The 20,201-nt window shown below is 42.3% G+C and overlaps 1 protein-coding gene across 2 annotated transcripts in view; it reads right to left on the bottom strand.

Moving 5' to 3' along the window:
• Positions 1-20,201, bottom strand: part of ABCF1 (ATP binding cassette subfamily F member 1) — a 66,971-nt gene that overhangs the window by 26,197 nt on the left and 20,573 nt on the right. For both annotated transcript variants that reach the window (XM_058168238.1, XM_058168239.1), the window contains exons 9-20: positions 19,114-19,194; positions 17,470-17,547; positions 15,900-16,004; positions 13,638-13,721; positions 12,337-12,459; positions 10,965-11,065; positions 9,576-9,661; positions 8,563-8,702; positions 6,111-6,259; positions 4,366-4,449; positions 3,164-3,288; positions 614-726 (exon numbers count right to left, since the gene is read on the bottom strand). In XM_058168238.1, the coding sequence (XP_058024221.1) occupies positions 614-726; positions 3,164-3,288; positions 4,366-4,449; positions 6,111-6,259; positions 8,563-8,702; positions 9,576-9,661; positions 10,965-11,065; positions 12,337-12,459; positions 13,638-13,721; positions 15,900-16,004; positions 17,470-17,547; positions 19,114-19,194 (1,269 nt within the window). The remainder of the gene's footprint in view (positions 1-613; positions 727-3,163; positions 3,289-4,365; positions 4,450-6,110; positions 6,260-8,562; positions 8,703-9,575; positions 9,662-10,964; positions 11,066-12,336; positions 12,460-13,637; positions 13,722-15,899; positions 16,005-17,469; positions 17,548-19,113; positions 19,195-20,201) is intronic.

Genomic DNA, 20,201 nt, shown 5'->3' with positions numbered 1-20,201 from the left:
CAGCCATGCTTAAAGAGCACTAAGAACTCCTTCGTGTATATATTCTGCCCCTGCGATCAAAATGCTTGCTTTCAAATAAATCCACACAAAATGGCAAATTTACTTATCAGTAAACCTATTCTCAACTTCCCTGCTGGAAGAAGAATATTGGCCTGACCTCCTGAAACTCAAGGTGAGATTTTTATAACCATTACAAATAGTCCCCATTTAGCTAACTGCCTCAGGGGGTAATCATTTGTGATTATGAAAGTAATGGAAAAGTGACTTTGCAGCCAGTCCTTCCATATATGACCTTTGCAGGTCTGTAAAGCCAAAGAAGCTGAAATAAGATCAAAAGCACAGTCGTGGTTTCACCTAGTGACCCCTCGCTTAATGACAGGGTTGCCGGTCCGAATGGTTGTCACTAAGTGAGGACTACCTTTGTTATGGTTTTGTTATCCAGAGAATGGGAGGAAGCAAAATTCTGCCATGTTTAGGACCGCAGATTTAATTCAGCGTAACTGTCCTGCTTCCTCAAAAGTCACTTCAGCTAAGAGGAAACCCAGAGAAAACAGTAACTGCACAACATTTCTCAGCCGGCAAATCCTCTACCTTGGCACAGCTAGACACTTACTGCCTGCTTTGTCGACTTTCCCCCAGCCTTCAGATCTTTGAGCTTCTTCTCTTGCTTCTCGTACTGTTTGAGCAGCTCCTTCTGTTTCTGTTGATACATCTTCTTGAAAGTCACTGCCGGGGAATGTGACAAAATACAATCCTGAGGTAAGCCTATTTCTCCATCCCCACCTTGCTGCACAGCTGGGTATAAGAAGTGCATAAGAGCACCAGCATGTCTACCGTTCCTGTCCTAATGTTCCCTTTGATTGTATCCAATTCGTTTGGTTATTTCATGCTTACACTTATATATACTGTTGTGTTTGACAAATAAATAAAATAATAAAATAAAGGAAAAGGCAGATTTCTCACAAATGAAGGTGAATAGACATGCCCAGGATAATTTTGCAGGATCCAACCTGGGTCAGTCACTGGGACCAGAGGTTTTCCCCTTCTAAGTTTTCGGACTCGGTACTGGAACCCATCTTCAGGGAACTTCTCTCTTGCAGAGCGTGTGCTATTCTGTGTGTGGTATTTATATGGTGTATGTGGCTTTTTAGATGTTGATTGAGATGTTGATGGCTGGCTATTAAGTTGTTGGCTGTTGCTTCCTTGCTCTGCCAAGCCCTCACCGGCTAAGTACTTGATAAGCTGGCGGTAAATCAGCACTCCTGTTGACACTCTGCTATAGAGAAATTCCCTGAGGATGAGCTCCAGCAGGAGTCTGAAAGCTTGGAAGACTAAATTTCTGGCCCCGGTGACTGACCTAGATTGGATCCTCCAGGCAGATTTCTACTTGTTAATTGACAATGGCCCCGATTCTCCAGTAAAACAAGTAAATCTGCCATTAAAAAATAAAATAAGAGCCATCCACCAGAATCAAGGAGAAAAGACAAATGCTTAGAATAAAAGAACAGGATGACGAGGAACATATTTGGTGAACTCCTGCTTAGTTTAGATCTCCCTTCCGTGCAAGATCGCGACTTCAGGCATTTAGAAGATCTGAGGGATCCTTGGTGCTCTCTGACCTTGCTTGTTTTCTTGCAGAAATTTCATTACTAGCACGGATGCTGTTCCCTAGTTTGGGTAATGAAACATCTGCAAGAAAACAAGCAGGCTCAGAGAGCACCAAGGATCTCTCACTTCAACCCTGAGCTACAAATATTATTTATTTAAAGGTCTGAAGATTCCGATGATTATTTCGGCTCCTTAATGTATTTTATTTTTATGATCCAAATCTCAGTTTGTTTCACCCATGACAATTCCCTCTTTTGGAATATCAGTCTATTTGATTAGGACAATCCTTTTCAACGTTGGCAACTTTAAGATGTGCGGACTTCAATTCCTAGAGCATAGCTGGCTGGGGAACTCTGGGATTTGAAGTCCATACATCTTAAAAGTTCCTAAGTTTGAGGAAAAAAATGGATTAAGGACTACAGGTAGTCCTCAACTTACAACCATTTTATGAGCCGCAGTGGCGCAGTGGTTAGAGTGCAGTACTGCTGGTTACTTCTGCTGATTACCGGTTGCCAGCAGTTTGGCAGATTGAATTTCATCAGGCTCAAGGTTGACTCATCCTTCTGAGGTGGGTAAAATGAGGATCCAGATTGTTGGGGGCAATATGCTGACTCCGTAAACTGCTTAAAGAGGCCTGTAAATCACTATGAAATGGTATAAAAGTCTAAGTGCTATTGCTGTTGATTTAATGACTGTTCAAAGCTACAGCAGCATCGAAAAAAGTGACATGACCAATTTTCACACTTACGACGGTTGTAGCATGCCCATGGTCACATGATGAAAATTTGGGCACTTGGCAACTGGCATGTGTTTATGACAGCGGCACCAATCTGTAACCTTCTCAGTCAGCTTCCGATAGGCCAAGTCAACAGGGGAAGCCGGATTCACTTACTGACCACTCGATTCGCTTAACGACTTCAGCGATTCACTCAACAATTGTGACAAGATCATAAAATGGGGCAAACCCCACTTAACAACTGCCTTGCTTAGCAACAGAAGTTTTTGGCTCAGTTGTGGTTGTAAATTGAGGATTACCTGTAATGCGGAGAATTTGGCAAAGGTTTAAAATTTGATGAGCCCATAATGAATTTTTCTTGGGCACCCTTAGGACCTAGAAATAATTCAGAAACCATCTCTTGAGCCTCACCCAGGCCTGAGCCCACCTGAAGCACAGTGGCTTGCAACCCTGGGCATTTTCTCATTCAGCAAAAACACCCAGCAATTCAACACATTTGACATTTCATTAAAAGCGGATGGGCCATTTTAAGATAAATAATTCTTGGGACCATAACCTAGAAAGCTAGATTTGAAATCACGAAGCCTGAACGTTGGATTTTAAAATCATTTCTTTAAAATTGATTTTAAAAACAAACATTCAAACTGTGTGGCTTGAAATGCAGATTTTTCACATTATTAATCCAAGAAGTATATATTTTACATGCTTTGCCAGCTGGGTTCCCTTGTTCTTATATTTTTCACTTTATTTATCTATTTATTTTATTTAGATTTATATGGATATCCATCTCACAAAGTCCCTACCCCTATCACCACTCACTGTAGTTTCCCCGGTAGTAGAAAAGTTTCTGCATGTCCAAGTGGACGATATCCGTACACACATCATCCAAGAATCCCTGGTCATGGGAAACAATGAGCAGGGTTTTCTTCCACGTCTGCAGATAGCTGAAAGAAGAACAGAAGGGAATTAAAATAACAACAGCTACAACTACTACTTCGGCCTCTCCTTTTTCAGCAACCACACTTGGTTGTTAAGTGGAATGGTCACTAACTGAACACTTGCCTGAGAGATGTAAAGATCATTGATTGCTGTTATCTCATTTAGACAAAACATCCCTCACAGTGTCTTGTGCCTAGCCATTTTTTTTCCTCTTTTTGACTCCTCGTAGGGTGGACAAGCCATATCTCTTCAAGAGCTGCATTTTTCCATGGTGCAAGTGGGGCCCTAAAAAGGGCTACGGGTAAATTAAATTAATTTACCTCAGCTCTGTGATCTTAATTCATTAGAACCATCAGCTACTGCCTGAAACTGGCCAGATTTTAATCAGTTTCACATTGAAGGCTTTTTTTGTCAGACACCTTGGTTGAAGAATGTTTTTTTTAAAAATTATGATTTATTACTGTTGCATTTGTAAATGTCACTGAGATAGTCACTAAACAAAGAGTGGGCTGTAGTACGTTAGGATTGACTTCAGGAACTCTTAACTCCTCTCAGCCTGAGTTATGTATATGTGACTGAGAATGTAAATAATGAGAATGGTGTAGGTAGTGTTAAAGAAAAGAGCCCTGAATAATTAAGGGATGCATTTCATTATTTCTGTTTCATTCAGCTAAAGTATTAGCATCTGTATATTTGGCACAATTTTCAAATATATAAATTTGTTTTTAAATACTGTTATCATACTGTGCTGATAGCTGCCCCAAATCTGTTGACAGATGGAAAGGCAGGTTAGAAATCGATTTAATAGAACAAAAGATTGCGTGTAATAATATATTATACATTTTGCATATGTGTACGCAATCTCTTTACGTGCTGCTAGAACCACTGCCAGTGTCATTAAAAGAAACAAAAAGTAAGAATAAAAGAAGTTTTGTTTACAGATCATTTAACATGTGGCCCAGACATACATCATTTTGCCAAGGTATTTATTTGCTCCGTAACAATGTCCCATAACTTGAAGGAGACTTAAAGCCAGAGCAACTGGCCTTCATCTTCCCCAATATGCTTAGCTGGTGACTTACTTATTAAGCCAGATGACTGCATTGAGATCCAAGTGATTGGTAGGTTCATCAAGCATCAGCAATGTGGGCTCCATGAACAGGGCTCTGAAAAAAAAAGAAATGATCAGGTCAGAAGTCCCATTTTACCAGTCCATCATAACTTTGAATGGTCAGTAAGCACTTTGTTGTAATTTGAGGACTACTTGTAACTGAGACTTGAGGAAGGAGACAGAAGCAGTGAGGGAGCAGAGCACAAAGGGTGTTGATGCCTTACTGAGCAGAAGCAACAGAAAAGAAATGCTACAGAATCTCAAGTCTAGCAAACAGCAAAAAAGAAATCCATTTAAGGAGAGTCCCAAAGGTGCCTTTTCAGGAGGCAAATAGACTTTCTTGCTTTTTTCTTTGAAGATGTTTTTGCTTCTCATCCAAGAAGCTTCTTCAGCTCTGACAGGATTGTGAGGAATGGAAGGATTTATATTCTCTACAGATGTCTGTAGAGCTAAAAATCTGTCCAATACAATTTGGGATGAACACCCTTAGGATGGTGTGGGAGTAGGAATGGATTTCCAGAGGAAAAAAATGAAGACTAAAGGAACCAGGAGCACCACTCAGGTGATCTTGAGGACACAGATAAACCTCCAAGTGCTTCAATGACCCTCTAAAAGGATGCAAATGACCAGCTGCCTCCAAGGAATATAAATCCTTCTATCCTGTTAGAGCTGAAGAAGCTTCTTGGATGAGAAGCAAAACGTCTTCAAAAAGAAAAAACAAGACAGTCCAGTTGCCTCCTGAAAAAGCACCTTTGAGACAACCATGACCTGGATGACTGAAAATCTCTACAGACATTTAAGGAGAGGCAGGGATGGGGAAGAAGAAAAGTATTAGAGGCAAGATGAAAAGTAATAGCAATAGAACTTAGACTTTATATACCACTTTACAGTGCTTTGTAGCCCTCTCTAAGTGGTTTACAGAGTCAGCAAATTGCCCCCAATAATCTGGATCCTCATTTTACCGACCTCAGAAGGATGGAAGGCTGAGTAAACCGTGAGCCTGGTGAGGATCGAACTGCCAAATTGCAGTCAGCCGGCAGTCAGCAGAAGTAGCCTGCAGTACTGCATTCTAACCACTGCGTCACCACAGAAACATTAGTTTATCAAATGCATGCTCGGATGCATGAAGAGGAAATTAATGGCAATCCGTTTCAGCTAAGGTACTTTTTAAATTACTATTGTGAATTAACAAAGATTTCTTAAGCTGAGTCTGAATATTTGAGCCAATCAGGGCAATCTAGCTAAAGCAATTATTCTCAAATGGCTACCTATTAACAATCACCACAAACTTACTGACAAAGTTATATTAGGGTCTTTTCTCTCTCTCTCAAAAAATAAATAAATAACTGGAAGTTATAGATTGGATACAAAGCCATAAAATGGCTTCTTTTGTTTTGGATTTGGTTGCCGTGTGAAACCAACTACTGTAAAATAACGCAATATCTCTCCCATTAGTTTTAGAAACCGGGGTTTGGAAGGTGCTTCTTATCAAGCCCAAACATGGGTCTATCTAGAGGAGGTCTTCCCAAACTGGTCTTCCCCAGATGTGTTAAAATGCAGTGTTCATTATCTCCAGACAGCATAACCATCTGGAGAGAACTAGATTAGGATGGACTAACGTAAGGAAAGTGGTGAACCAGATAGATTGCTTTGGAGTAGTTAAGTTGCAATGTTATTTTCCGTCCCTCTGGCTGATATTCAGCTTTCAACAATTACCTGGCCAAAGAGACCCTCATGCGCCAACCTCCTGAGAATTTCTTAGTTTGCCTATTCTGCATCTCAGGGTTGAAACCCAACCCAGCCAGGATCCTCCGAGCTTTGGCCTCCGCTGCTGCTGCTCCCGTAGCCCGAAGTTCCTCATAGACCTGGCAGTGAAGAATAGGAAGGGCATATCAGAACATCAGGCTGTTCCAGATGCTAGAGTTAAGGTCAGGTTTAGGATAGGATGGAGACGGGTTCTTCAATTCTATTAGAGTTTTCTATTCAATTCCCTAAAAACCTTAGAAGATTCTGAGAGTTGTCATCTCAACACATCCGAGGCAACTTGGTTGGAAAAAGACTGGATTACTTAGTCCAGCATTCTTTTCCCTAGAGCCGTTCAACTGATGCCCATAGTATTATGGAAAGAAAAAAACCTGCCCGTTTCATATTTCCTGCAACTGATGTTGAGAGACACCCTGTCTCCTCATCACAGAGGTATCAAACTGGCCCAGCAAGGTTTAAAGCTGCTATTTATTTATTTAGAATAGAACTGAATTAACAGAATTGGAAGGGAACCTGGAGGACTTCTAGTCCAACCCCCTGCTCAGGCAGAAAATCCTATACCATTTCAGACAAATGGTTGTCCAGTCTCTTCTTAAAAGCCTCCAATGTTGGAGCATTCACACCTTCTGGAAGCAACTTGTTCCACTGATTAATTGTTCTAACTGTCATGAAAACTTAATAACCTGCCTATTATTTTTATAAACACCTCAAGGTGGCGAACATATCCAACATATTGTCAGGCTTGGAAGCCATTTCTGTCGTTGTGTTTCACTCACGCCCTTGTCACTTCCCGCCTGGACTACTGTAACGCTCTCTACATGGGGCTCCCCTTGAAGAGCACCCGGAGGCTCCAACTGGTCCAGAATGCGGCTGCGCGGGTAATTGAGGGAGGGATTTGAAGCTCCCACGTAACACCTCTCCTGCGTAAGCTGCACTGGCTTCCAGTGGTCTTCCGGGTGCAATTCAAGGTGTTGGTTACCACCTTTAAAGCGCTCCATGGCATAGGACCGGGTTATCTACGGGACCGCCTGCTGCCACCAATAGCCTCCCAACGACCTGTGCGCTCCCATAGGGAGGGCCTCCTCAGGGTACCATCAGTCAAACAATGTCAACTGGCGACGCCTAGGGGGAGGGCCTTTTCTGTGGGGGCTCCTGCCCTCTGGAATGACCTGCCTCCAGGGATACGTCAACTCCCCAACCTCCGGACCTTTCGACGCAAGCTGAAAACTTCCTTGTTTTATCATGCAGGGCTGGCCTAACGTATTTTAAAGCTGGGTTTTTATTATGGTTTTACTACTTTTTATTTACTTCGGCCTTTAATTGAATATAGATTTTAAATATTTCTTAATTTTTGTAATTCTGCTTTTTATCTGGCTGTAAACCGCCCTGAGTCCTTCGGGAGAAGGGCAGTATAGAAATTGAATAAATAAATAAAATAAATAAATAAGGCTTGCCAAATTTCCTAGTGTTGGAAACTGGGAGGGGGGTGGGATTGTATGGAGCATGGGTGATAACAACATTCCTTTCTCAGAAACTCAAGGGCATCTTGCCCTGCACCTGGGAGGCTGGAACTGGGAGCCCAGTTCAGTTGGGACCAGGCTGTAATTTGACCATGTGATGAACTTGTGAGTATTGGGCAGGGACGTGGACTTTCCTTTGGGTGAGGAAAACCTGGAAGGTTTCAGATTCGGGTTTCCCCAGATGTGCCAATATGACATCTCTAATAAAATATAGCTTTGTGGAAATCCAAGCCTCGGAGTTTCATTTTGTTGGGGGTGTTACTTGGAACACTGACACATATCTTCCTCCTCCTATTATTCCCACAACTGCAATCGTCTGAGGTAAGTTGGGCTGAGAGAGATGGAGTGGCCCAAAGTCACCCAGCTAGCTTTCATGGCTAAGGAGGGACTAAGTGAATTGCCACAGTTGCTATGGGAATCTATTATCCACAATGGGTGTTTTTTTGCTAGAAACCAGAAGTAAATGGTGGTTTCCAGCCAAAAAAAAAGAAAAAGGGGGGTGGTTTATAAATTGTGGTAATGTGACCACAGGATGCTGCAAATGGTCAAAAATGTGGGCTGGTTGCTGAGCTGGGTAGGCGAGCTGCTAGAACCGGGGTGTCAAACTGGCAGGCCAGATGCATCACGCACAGGCCACGCCCACCCCAGCTCCGTTAATGGGGAGAACATCGTGAAACATCATGTGATGGCAACGTGATACTGCGAGTTTGATACCCGTGTACTGGAAGTTCAAATCTGAGTCATAAGCAGACCTGGAGAGGTCCGTTGTCACTTCAAACAATTGCTAAGTGTATTAGTCATAAGTTGAGGACTACCTGCCGAGGAATCATGGGCAACCCCGTTCCCACACCAAGTGTAAAAAGCCCATCGTGGTTCCTGAATACCTTTTCCAGGCGCTCTGCTGCTGCATCGTCCCCTTTCTCCAGTTGTGCCTGCAGATGTTTCTCTTCCTCCAACAGCTTCAGTCGCTTGGTGTCAGCCTTGAGCACAGCTTGGACTGCCGGAGTTTCATCCGCAATAACCTCTGTGAGGAACAAGAAGAAGAGGAGAAAATGGAAAGAAAATAATCTGGATAAACAGGATATCATTAAGTCTAATAAGCATGATTTTAATGGAAAGGCTAAGAATGTTTTAAACAAAGGGAAAGTATCTCTGAATCCTTGCAAACCAAATCCTGGAAATAAAGACAAATAATGTACTTGTCTTCCACATGCAGTGGGTTATTTGTTTATGGACTTTAATGTCATCAAATAATGGGAAACTTGGCAGCCAAGAGGTCTGACAAACCACCAGAACATCTGAGCTTAATGTCACATTTAAACAAAGATGATGGTGCTGGTTCACAAGTTCCAAAAAAGTCATTGGTTTCCTGAATCACAAAGGTCTAAAGCAGGGGCTTCCAACCCTGGCAAAATGAAGACTTGTGGACTTCAATTCCCAGAATTCCTAAGCCAGCCATGCTTTAAGCCAAGTCTTAAAGTTGCCAAGTTTGGAGAGCCCTGTTCTAAAGTAAGAAACAATAAAAAGTTTCCCTACCTAAGATAAACAATACCAGACTGACCGGCATGTTATAACCGGGCACTCTCCAACTGTATTACATTTCAAACCCCATCATCAGCGATGAAATCCAGCCGGATCTATCCGGCTCACACAATCTGGTAGGGCTGGCGGCGGGAGGCTCCACCCACCTGCCAAGATGTCATGATGTCCCATTTTTTACCCTCTGCACATGCGCAGAAGAGGTGCACAGGGTCACCTTTGCGATCTGGTAGTGAAGGTAAGTGCATTTTACCTCTACCCTTCAGCCCAGCAACATAGGAGTTCACCCCCCTCCTAAAAGAAAGGGCCCAATGAGCCCAAGAGTTGCCTAGCTGGTTTCCCCCCGTTGTTCCTTTACCTTGTTCACAGAGAAGCACATCAATGTTGGGAGGGATGCTCAAGGCCCGGTTAGCGATATGTTTCAGCAAAGTGGTTTTGCCCTTCCTAAAAAGAACAATAGAAATCAGATGAAAGAGGCTCCGGAGTTGACCATCAAAGCCTCTCCCAAGTATGGAGAGGATTATGGAAGGGTGTATGAGGAGAAACACAATCTACCCATTTCCCCTTTCAGAGTGGTTTTCCTAGCAAGATATTAGTATCGGACAAATTACAATCAGAACATTTATTTTTCAAATGTTGGGAGTAATCAAATAAAACAGAAGTAACACATTCTTGTATCTAATTTGTGAGCTATTAAATGTTTTAGATGCCTGTTGAAGACCTTTCTCTTCTTCCATGCCTTATCTGTAGAAAAATTGGAAGAATAGTTCAGATTTCTGCTTGTCAAATGTGTTATCTGAGGGACCGTCTCTTGCTTGTCACATCCACCCAACTGATTAGAGCAGGGAAGCAAGAACTGTTGCGAATCCCGTCCTCCAAGGAGGTACATCTGAATGGCCTTCTCCGTGTTGGCTTCCTCCCTCTGTAAAATCAGCCCTCCAGAAATTAGACTGGGCTCCACTCTGACACTCTTTCGGAAGGCCCTGAAGACGTGGCTCTGCTAGTGGGCCTAGGGAACCCAGAGTGGGATGGAGACCATCAATAATAATAATAACCTTTATTGTCACTGCACAACGTATGTACAATGAGATTGGTGGAACTCCCTCAGTGCACCACCACCCCACAACACAATACAACTCACAGTGAATATATAAAATCCCTAACCCAATAAATCATATTAACGAACACCCGGTTCTATTGCACCAGTGTGAACATGTTACACGTTGCGCCGGCCCTGCCAGTCCACCGTAGTACGTACTTATGATGTTATTTCGCATTCAGGAGTCTGACAGCACACGGATAAAAACTGTTCTTCAACCTGTTTATGTGGCTGGCTATGCTTCTATATCTCCTTCCCGATGGTAGGAAGGTAAAGAAGTGCTGACCAGGGTGTGAGTCATCCCTGAGCAAGATATTAAATGGCTGATTTGATTGTGCGTTGTTGTGGGGAGGGTGGGGGTTTATTTATTTTTTCTGTACTGTATATAGTCACTGTGAGCGAGTAGGCAGCTATATAAGTTTTCTAAATAAACGAATAGAAATATTACATAAATGATGAAAATCACTATGGGCTCTGTAACCTCACAGATATTTATTATTGGACACTTAGTCTTCCCAATTAGTCCACTAAAACATGGTCTCGCTATATTGTTAGGGTACACTTTTAAAAATGTCTATCTGTTTCGCAATACTTTTATTCAGGAAGAATTACAAAATTGTTATAATAATAATAATAAAATACACCTACCCGTTCGGGCCTACCAAGCCATATCGACGCCCAGCTACAATATATAAATCCGCATTGACAAACAATTCTTTTCCGTGAGCTGAGATGCTAAACTTCTCCAACTGTAACAGAAAATGAAAAATATTAGAGAGGGTTTCTTTTGGAGTTTTTAAACTTATTTTACCCACTGGATCTGGTTGTTTTTTTTTGTTTTACTCTGGTGGTTCCAAGGTTGCATTTTATTGCTTTAATCATTTTAGGGATCAGCTTGGAAGATATTTGTGACAAAGTACAGAACACCCCCATGCTAAGCAAAGATATCACCATTTATCTGCACTTACTCTTACAGAAACAGACTGAGCAAAATGAGAAATTATTACAGTCAATTTTTAGGAAGTTTTTTAAAATATTTTTTTTTAAAAAGTTCCTTTTAAAAAGGCAAAGCTTATATATTTACAATCCCTTTTTTTGTATGGATTTTTTTATTTTTTTTAAAAAACAAAACAAACGTACACACAAGCAATACATTTTTTCTGAATAGAGTATTGACCGAGTCAAAATTTATGCAGCTTATTTTCCCCAAATTTAATTTATATATTTCAGTTTCTGCCATATTATTCCTTTTCTACTTTTTATTTTCCATTTCTATTTAATATTTAATCAATATTGCCATCCACCCTAACCTCTTACTCTCTTACTTCATTTCATTTTCTTATTTCTCCCTTTATCACATATATTTCTCAATATTACCTTTTTCCTATCGAAACCCTTTAATTTAAACACAATCATTTCCATCCTTAATTTCTAATTTTTAACTTGGTATTTCACAATTATTTCTTAATATCAATTGTTTTCTTGGTTGAACCAATTTATCATATCATCAATTTACCCTTTTCCCAAAAACAATATATTTCTGCAAATTTATTTTCCACACCACCTTTTTAAAATATAAATATCTTATTCCATTTCAATTTCATTTAGATTTCCATTTCTAAATCCCTTCTAAATAGATCATTTTATATTTCACAATTTGTATCCTCATTTCCATTTATCTTCCCCTCTGAATAAATAATTTCAATTATCATTTTGCATTACCTTGTGTTCAGTTTTTACAATACTAATGTTAATACAATCACCAATATTAATGGTACTTATTCCATTTCAATTACATTTAAATTTCTATGTCTTATCCTATATTTACAATCCTGAGTAGGCGAAATTCTACAATTCTTAAAAATATAATGACTGCTTCCCTCTTGAGTCACAATGCCAATGGGAGAAAGGAATAAAAGTGCAGCTGATAATAGAAAGCAAATGAGACCAGCGAAAAAAAAAGAAGACTGAACAGCCAGAGAAGCAAAGAGGAGGGGAGTGTGGTAGAAGACTGGGGTACCTTGATATCCGAGGCATTTTCCAACATGGCTTGTCTCGAGGTCATTTCTGCCTGGGACACTGAGAAATCATTCTCAGCTGCATTGGCGGCTTTCAAGGTTGCCACCTGCCGCTCATACTCCAGCTGGTAGAGCAAAGGAAGGCTCAAATCAGATCATTCAATGGTTTCACGGGATATGCTGCTTTCAGAGATGTGCTGTCTTGAAGCTCAGAAGCTAAAACTGCAATACTTTTATTACTGTGAACAGTTTCACAATACTTTTGGTTCAGGAGGCATTATAGCATTTTTAAAATAATTGTAATAAAAGACACCTACCCATTCAGACCCACCAACCCAGTGGTGGGTTGCTACCTGTTTGCCCCGATTGGATGAACTAGTAGCGGCGGCGGTGGGAGGCTCTGCCCACCCGCCTGGATATCATCAAATACGCTCTGCGCATGTGCAGAAGTGATGCGCACGCGAGTGAACCAGTAGCAAAGTTAAGTGAAACCCACCCCTGCACCAAGCCATATCGGCGCTGAGCTAGTAAGTCTATTTATATAACTGCCTAATTCATATAACTGGGCACCTAATTTTTGGCCAACGTGCATCCGGTATAAGCCAAACAGGGAACAATAAAGTAAAATACCAGACAAAATATAAAAACATGAAGCCTCTAACCCATGGCTGTCCAAACTTTGCAACTTTAAGACTTGTGGACTTCAACTCCCAGAATTCCTAAGCCAGCAAAGCTGCTGGCTGAGGAATTCTGGGAGTTGAAGTCCACAAGTCTTAAAATTGCAAAGTTTGGACACCCCTGCTCTAACCAGTGTAGCAGACAATGAACAGTCAGATACATTCCACCTTCTGGAAGACAAGCTCATCTATTGTCTTGACCCAACATCTGGGCAAAAAACTCATTTTAAAAGCTTTCCTGAAGGCGAAAACGATCAGGAGCATCCAAATCTCGGTGTACGTGTGTGTGTTTCATTCCAAAAAGGAGGCATCACAACAGAAGACACACACCTCCTAAGGCTCCATCCGATGAAGAAATGAAGCTATAGAAATCCATTTTTTCATTTCCTCATCAGATGAGATCTAGGGATTCATGCTTCTACTACAATTTCTAATGTGCTGCAAGCTACTTTGGATAGTTTTCACCACAGAGTTTATTCCCATTCTCAACTGCAGTGAGGTTTATTTCTACCTTCCCTTGTAAAAAGAAGAGAAGAGAGTATACAAAAAGAATGTGTGTTATGACTGCAAGTCAAGCAAAGTGACAAAAAAGTTGGAAGTACTTCCTCTGGAGGACCACATCTAACCTGTTTCTTGAGTTTCTTCTTCTCCTTTTTGCTGAGGTTTGCATAGGGATCATCTTCCTTCTTCTCGTCTTCCTCCTCCGATGCCTACAGAGTTTAGAGGAATCCAGTTCACGGTAGCCAAACATGATCATGTGGGAACCAAAAGAGTTTATGTGAAATCTCTGTGGAACTTGGATGAGGAATTAAGCCCCATCATGTCATCTTACTTCAGTAGGCTGCTTTGACTACTTGGCTGTTTCAACTTCTATTGGGATCAAAAGTGACTCGTCTTAGGTGAGGGAGGAGACATTTCTATGCAATCTTTCCAATCTTACTAGAAAGTGCATTGATTGCTAGGACTCCTGTTTAAATCCCAGGTTCACAGACTGATTCACTTGTACATACAGTAGTGGCCAAAATTGTGGAAACTTTTTAGGAAAAGTGCATTTTTTAGGTTTGATAGCTAATAACACTTTTTTTTGGAGTTTCAAAATAATCATATGCCACTGCTGGCCTGGCCTGGGAATAGCCCAGACCTTAACCCAATTGAAAAATCTATGGAGCCGACTAAAGAAACTTTAGTCAGAAGCGACCCAGCAATAAAAACCAGTTAATAGAAGCAATCATTCAATCTTGGTTTCACATTGTAACAGTTGCAGAACTAAAAGACTTGGTTCACTTCATGGGAAGATGTTGTAAGGCCGTAATTCATGCTAAAGGTTAACCAACTAAGTGGACATGGTGATAATTTTTGTATATCTCATTTTTCTATAGTGATAATTTTTGTATATCTCATTTTTTTCGACGTGTTTCACTTTTCTTCTTTATACTGTAACTGCTATTCTAATAGCAAATCTTCATAAAAGTTATTGCATTACATTCTTGATTAAATTATCTTTCCATTGATATATAATTTTATGGTACTACTGAAAAAAAAGTGCTGTTATTAGCTAATTTTAGAAAAAACACTTTTCCCAAAAGGTTGCCACAATTTTGGTCACTACTGTATATTGCTCTCTTCGGCAGGGAGGAATAACCCCTGGCAAGTGGCGTGGAGGCGCCTTCAGGAATCTAGTGGAGTTCTAGTGCAGTGATGGCTAACCTTTTTGCCGTCTCATGCCAAAAGTGGGCAGAGGGGGGGGGTCACGTGCGTGAGTACCCACATCCATAATTCAATGCTCCCTGTGCAAGCACGTGTGCCCCCCCCTGCGCCCTGTTTTGGGCCTAGCAGGCCTCCCTGAAGCCTCTGGAGGCCAGAAATGGCCCATTTTCAGACTTCCGGTAGGCCCGTTTTCCGCCCTCACAAGGCTCCAGAAGCTTTCCTGGAGCCTGGGGAGGCTAAAAATGGCCTCCCCCCCACCGAATGCAACTCGCATGCCCGCAGATATGGCTCTGCGTGCCACAGGTTTGCCACCACGGTTCTAGTGCCTTCCTGAGATGCAACAAACCGTTTGTCACTGATATTTTATTGTGGCCCAACTCAGTTAAGGCAAGCTTTGGCGCACCCAAGTAGAGTCCTTCTCCAGACGAAAACTCTACCATGCAGAGAGCAAAACCCGGGGGGGGGGGATGGGGACTGAGAGCTTTATGGAGCAATGATTAAACAGGCTATCCTGCTATCTCTGATATCTAGGTGCCCCAGAAACTATTTTTCTGTAACACATTCTGAGTCTGTAATAGAAAGGACTAAAATAGCCCTTTCTTTATTAAAAAAAATTACATTTTGGGGAAATTAGGGACCTTTAAAGAGCAGAAGCTTAAAAAAATGCCTTTTCATTTCTCAATAACCCTCCCCCATTCCTCATCTGATTTTAAGACATTTTCCCCAGTTCATGATTGACGTGGGTGGAGAATGGAGGCAGCAGTGTCAGCACTAGAGCATTCAAACATCTGCAATTCCTCGCAGGTCAGGTTCCTGAGGTCTGCTCTTTCTTCCCAAATACCCCACACTACCCCATCATACGTAAGAAGGGTGGCACAGAGGAAGCCAATGGATTCGTACTTCACCACAGAGCAGAGTTCCCCAACCTTTCTGGGTTGGGGGCTCCCCCCGGAGCGGAGGAGGAGGGGGAGGAAAGAAGGGATGGTTCTGTGGGACTGGCAGACAGGTGCACATGCACACATGTGAGCACCCATTGCTTGTGCGAGTGGGGCCGAAAGCACCTGCGATGCTCACATGTGTGGGACAATGCACATACGCACGCACCAGCCAGCCATTCACACAGCCTGATTGCGAACAGGCCACAGGTTGGGGGCCCCTGCCATAGAGAACTGGATCCTTACCAGCTGGCTGTCCTGTTTGGATTTCTCATTCTCCTCAGTGAAGTCCTCCTCTCCATAATCCTCTTCCTCATCTGTCTCCTCTGCCTCTAGAGCAGCAAACATATTCTGCAACGATGACGAAGCCAACATCAAAGAAAAGAATACATTATACATTACACTGGAAAGGATTTCTCACCTGCTCATTTCCAGCAATTCCACAGGTCACCTCATAAAGACCAGCTCAGATTGCATTCAGGTTTACAGATTGCCTTCCATTGACAATCACAATTGAGCCCAAAATTTCTGTTACTAAGTGAAACAGTTGAACGAGTTTTGCCCTCTTTTACGACCTTCTTTGTCATCGTTGTCAAATCAATCGTCGCAGTTGTTATATTAGCAACGTGGTTGTTAAAAAGTGAATCTGGTTTCCCCCCATTGACTTGGCTTGTGAGAAGCAACTGCAAAGGTCCCAAAAGGTGATCACAGGACCCTGGGACCATGCAACTGTCATAAATACCGTATTTTTCAGACTATAAGACACACCGGAGTGTAAGACGCACCAAGATTTCGAAGTGGTAAATAAGGAAAAAAAATAGTTTTTGCCCACTCCAGCCCCCAGGAGCACTCTGCAGGCCTCCCAAACCGTTTGTGAAAAACGGGCCTGTTTTTGGCAAAAATGGGACACGTGGGGCGGGATTTCGGGAGGCAAAAAATGGCTGTATTCGGTGTATAAGATGCACCAATATTTCCATCCCCTTTTGGGGAGGGAGGAGTGCGTGTTATACTCTGAAAAGTATGGTACATGCCAGTTGCCAAGCATATGAATTTTAATTATGTGACCTTGGGGATGTTGCAGTAGTTATGGGTGTAAAAAACGGTCATATCACTTTTTTTAGTGCTGTTAACTTTGAATGATCACTAAATGAATGGTTGTGATTCAAGGACTACCTGTAGAAGGGCATGATATAAAAGATATTGTTGTCTAGACTGAAAGCCAGGTTGGTCTAATGGTTAAGTAGTTGGAGACCCTTGATCTAGAAGATCTCCAAGGTGGCTTCCGATCCTATAATTCCATCATCGTATGAAATTGCAGTTTTGTTGCTTCTTTTGTCAATATTCTTGCAGCACTAACAATCTCACCCACCTTGCCTGACAATTGCATTCAGCTGCATTCAAAGACCCTGAGGGACACCACGTTGACTTATCTAAGATGGAGACGCCAGTACAAAAGATGAAATATTTTAGGGGGGGAGGCTTATTTTAGCGCATGCGCTCAAAAGCCTGATTGGGCTTATTATCAGGGGATGTCTTATTTTCGGGGAAACAGGGTTAAGTCTAAGTGCTATTGCTATTTGAATTTTGATCATATGACTATGGGATGCTTCAATGGTCGTAAGTGTTACAAATGGTCATGAGTCACTTTTTTCAGTGCTGTTGTAACTTTGAACAGTCACTAAACAAACTGCTGGAAGTCGAGGACTACCTCGACTTACCTCAGCAGACAGAGCGGTAAAGCAATCTCTTGCATTCTCCACACAACCATCAAAATTGGGCATTCTGGCTTCTTCGTTAGATTGTAAACACTACTTACCTTGGCTGGCTGGTTCTTTTTCCCTTTTGTTTTCTTGGTGGTAGTTTCTTCAGACTGAGACGCTTGTTTGGCTCCAACCTAAAACGAAAAGCAAGGAAATAGGCATAAACATTGTTACACAAGAGAAACAAAACGGAAATGCAATAGCAATTCCAACTCTCTCCCAGTTTTGCAAATAATCTAACTGTTGAAATAAACCCATTAAAAACCACCAGCCTTCTGAGAAACTAGGAAGCATCCCTCCTTAAGAGAGGAAACTATTTTTTAAATTCAAAATAATCTGTTTTCTGCTCATCAGGGATGAAAGCACCCCATTATCTGTCCCACTAGATCAGGGAGGAGGAATGATGGCTCTTTTATGGCCCTTTCATTCAGTGCCATCACAATTCGAACAGCCATTGAATGAGAGCTATTTTCCAAGGCACCCGAAGGTTGGACAAGGAATAATGGATGGAAACTGATCAAGGAGAGATTCAACCTGGAAATAAGTAGAAATTTTCTGACAGTGAGAGCAATCCATCAATGGAAGAGCTTTGCCTTCGGAAGCTGTGGGAGCTTCATCACTGGAGGCTTTCAAGGGGAGATTGGACTGCCATTTGTCAGAAATGGTGTAAGATCTCCTGCTTGGGTGGGTGGGAGGTTGGACTAGATGACCTACAAGGTCCCTTCCAACTCTGTTAATCTAATCTAGAAAGATTGGTAAACGAGGACTATCTGTATTCTGGGATAAGACAGAATAATGCCACAGAGATGCAGCCTTCATATTAAATACTTGATTGTCATTGTACATCATGTATACAACGGAATTGGTTTAGTCCATACAAGAATACAAGACAACATGAATAATATAAAGAACAATCCTTAAGCAAGTAGTTAGGGAAATAAAACTAGTCATATGTTTCCATATGTACGTCATATTCTGTGCCACATGTATATTACTCTTATTATTATATTACTCTTATTATATTACTGTTGTTACCCTTGGCGTACTGAATAGGAGAAGACTTAAGAGATCACTCCCTGTTTAGATCAGTGTTTCAATATTTAGGCTCCAGTTTCAGCATCACCTGGAAAAGATGGGGCTCACATCCTGAACTCTACCCAACGGAGCTATTTTGACCATCCAACAAGCAATCCCAATCAGAACTTAGTTAGTGATCTCTCCATTGGCTGCTCTCTGTGGACTTCAACTCACATTTCCACAATCCTCTTCTCCTATACTAATGATGGCAAACATTTTTGGTACTGAGTGCCCAAACCGGAACGCATGTGCACTGGCGTGCGCAGCTGGTCTTTGGGTTCCTGGCACGCGCATGCGAGCTGGCCAACTGGTCTTTGTGCCCGCCGGAGCACCGGAAATCCGAAGACCAGTTGGCCGGCGCACACATGCCTGTTTTTTGGCCAGGTCATTTTTTTGAGCCAAAAACAGCCTGAAAAATGGCCTGGAAATGGCCTGAAAAAACACCCAAAAAATGCCCTATTTTTTGGGCGTTTTTCAGGCTGTTTTCCAGCGCTCTGGCACTCATGAAGATCAGCTGGCTGGTGTGCATGGGCACGCTGGAAATCAGAAGAGCAGCTGGCGACTGTGCGCCTGCCCACAGAGAGGGCTCTGCGTGTCACTGGTTCGCCTTCACGGTCCTATACCTTAGGTTTTTCCTTGGGCTCAGTTTCTTCAGCTTCCTCCTCATCACTCTGAGCCAGGGTTGCAAATGCTGAGCCTCCTCTCTGAATGTTAAAAAAAGGGAGGGAGGAAGAGAGAAATGCATATAGAATAATTCAGCCAAACACAAATTCCACATAATGAGGGGAAAAAAACCCGTCTCTCTGACATTTCTTTCCATGCTCTTCTGGAGGCAAAAGTGATGTCAGAATGTACATCTGTGTTTTTGTTTCTCCTTCCTGATAGGTTCCTGATAGTCTCCCTGGTGATTGTCCTCTTTTCCTGGGCTCTTGTCACAGAAACTGTCTACCATCCAGGCTGTATAATGGCTATGGTCCTTTTGCAATAGTATGCATATGTGTGCTTGTATTCTCATTTATTTATTTTAATATTTATTTAATATTTATTTAATATTTATTTATAATTTAATTTCTATACCGCCCTTCTCCCGAAGGACTCAGGGCGGTTTACAGCCATATGTCGTGCCTTTGTGACCTCTGACCCGGCATAGGTCTCAACCAGCTCCTTGGTTCTCTGAGGAGCTGAGGGAGATGAAACGCCGGAGAAGACGTCTAGAGAGTGTCTGGAGATCCAGCCGTTCGGAAGCTGATCGGACACTAGTTAGGTCTTTTAATAGGACCTACCTAGTGGCAATGAGGGAAGCGAGGCGTTTTTACGTCTCCTCCCTCATTGCGTCGGCAGATAACCGCCCGGCCGCCCTGTTTCGGGTGACTCGCTCCCTACTCCAACAGGGGCTGCGGGATGACCTGTTACAAGGGCGTGCCGAGGAGTTTAGTGGTTATCTATACGATAAATCGCTCAGCTTTGGGACTGTTTGGATCAAAATTGGGTAGATCCAGGTGAGATGTCAGAGACCCGTCTTGACGAGACTGTTTGGGATGGATTTGATCCTGTGGCTCCCGAGGACATGGACGGGTTGCTGGGGAGGTTGACATCTCGCTTGGATTACTGCAATGGTCTCTACATGGGGCTCCCCTTGAAGAGCATCCGGAGGCTTCAGTTGGTTCAGAATGCAGCTGCGCGGGTGATAGAGGGATCCCCTCGTGGCTCC

This window comes from Ahaetulla prasina, chromosome 2, assembly GCF_028640845.1.
Source record: "Ahaetulla prasina isolate Xishuangbanna chromosome 2, ASM2864084v1, whole genome shotgun sequence".
NCBI classification, from domain to species: Eukaryota; Metazoa; Chordata; class Lepidosauria; order Squamata; family Colubridae; genus Ahaetulla; species Ahaetulla prasina.
This window is presented reverse-complemented; position numbering and strand designations above follow the sequence as displayed.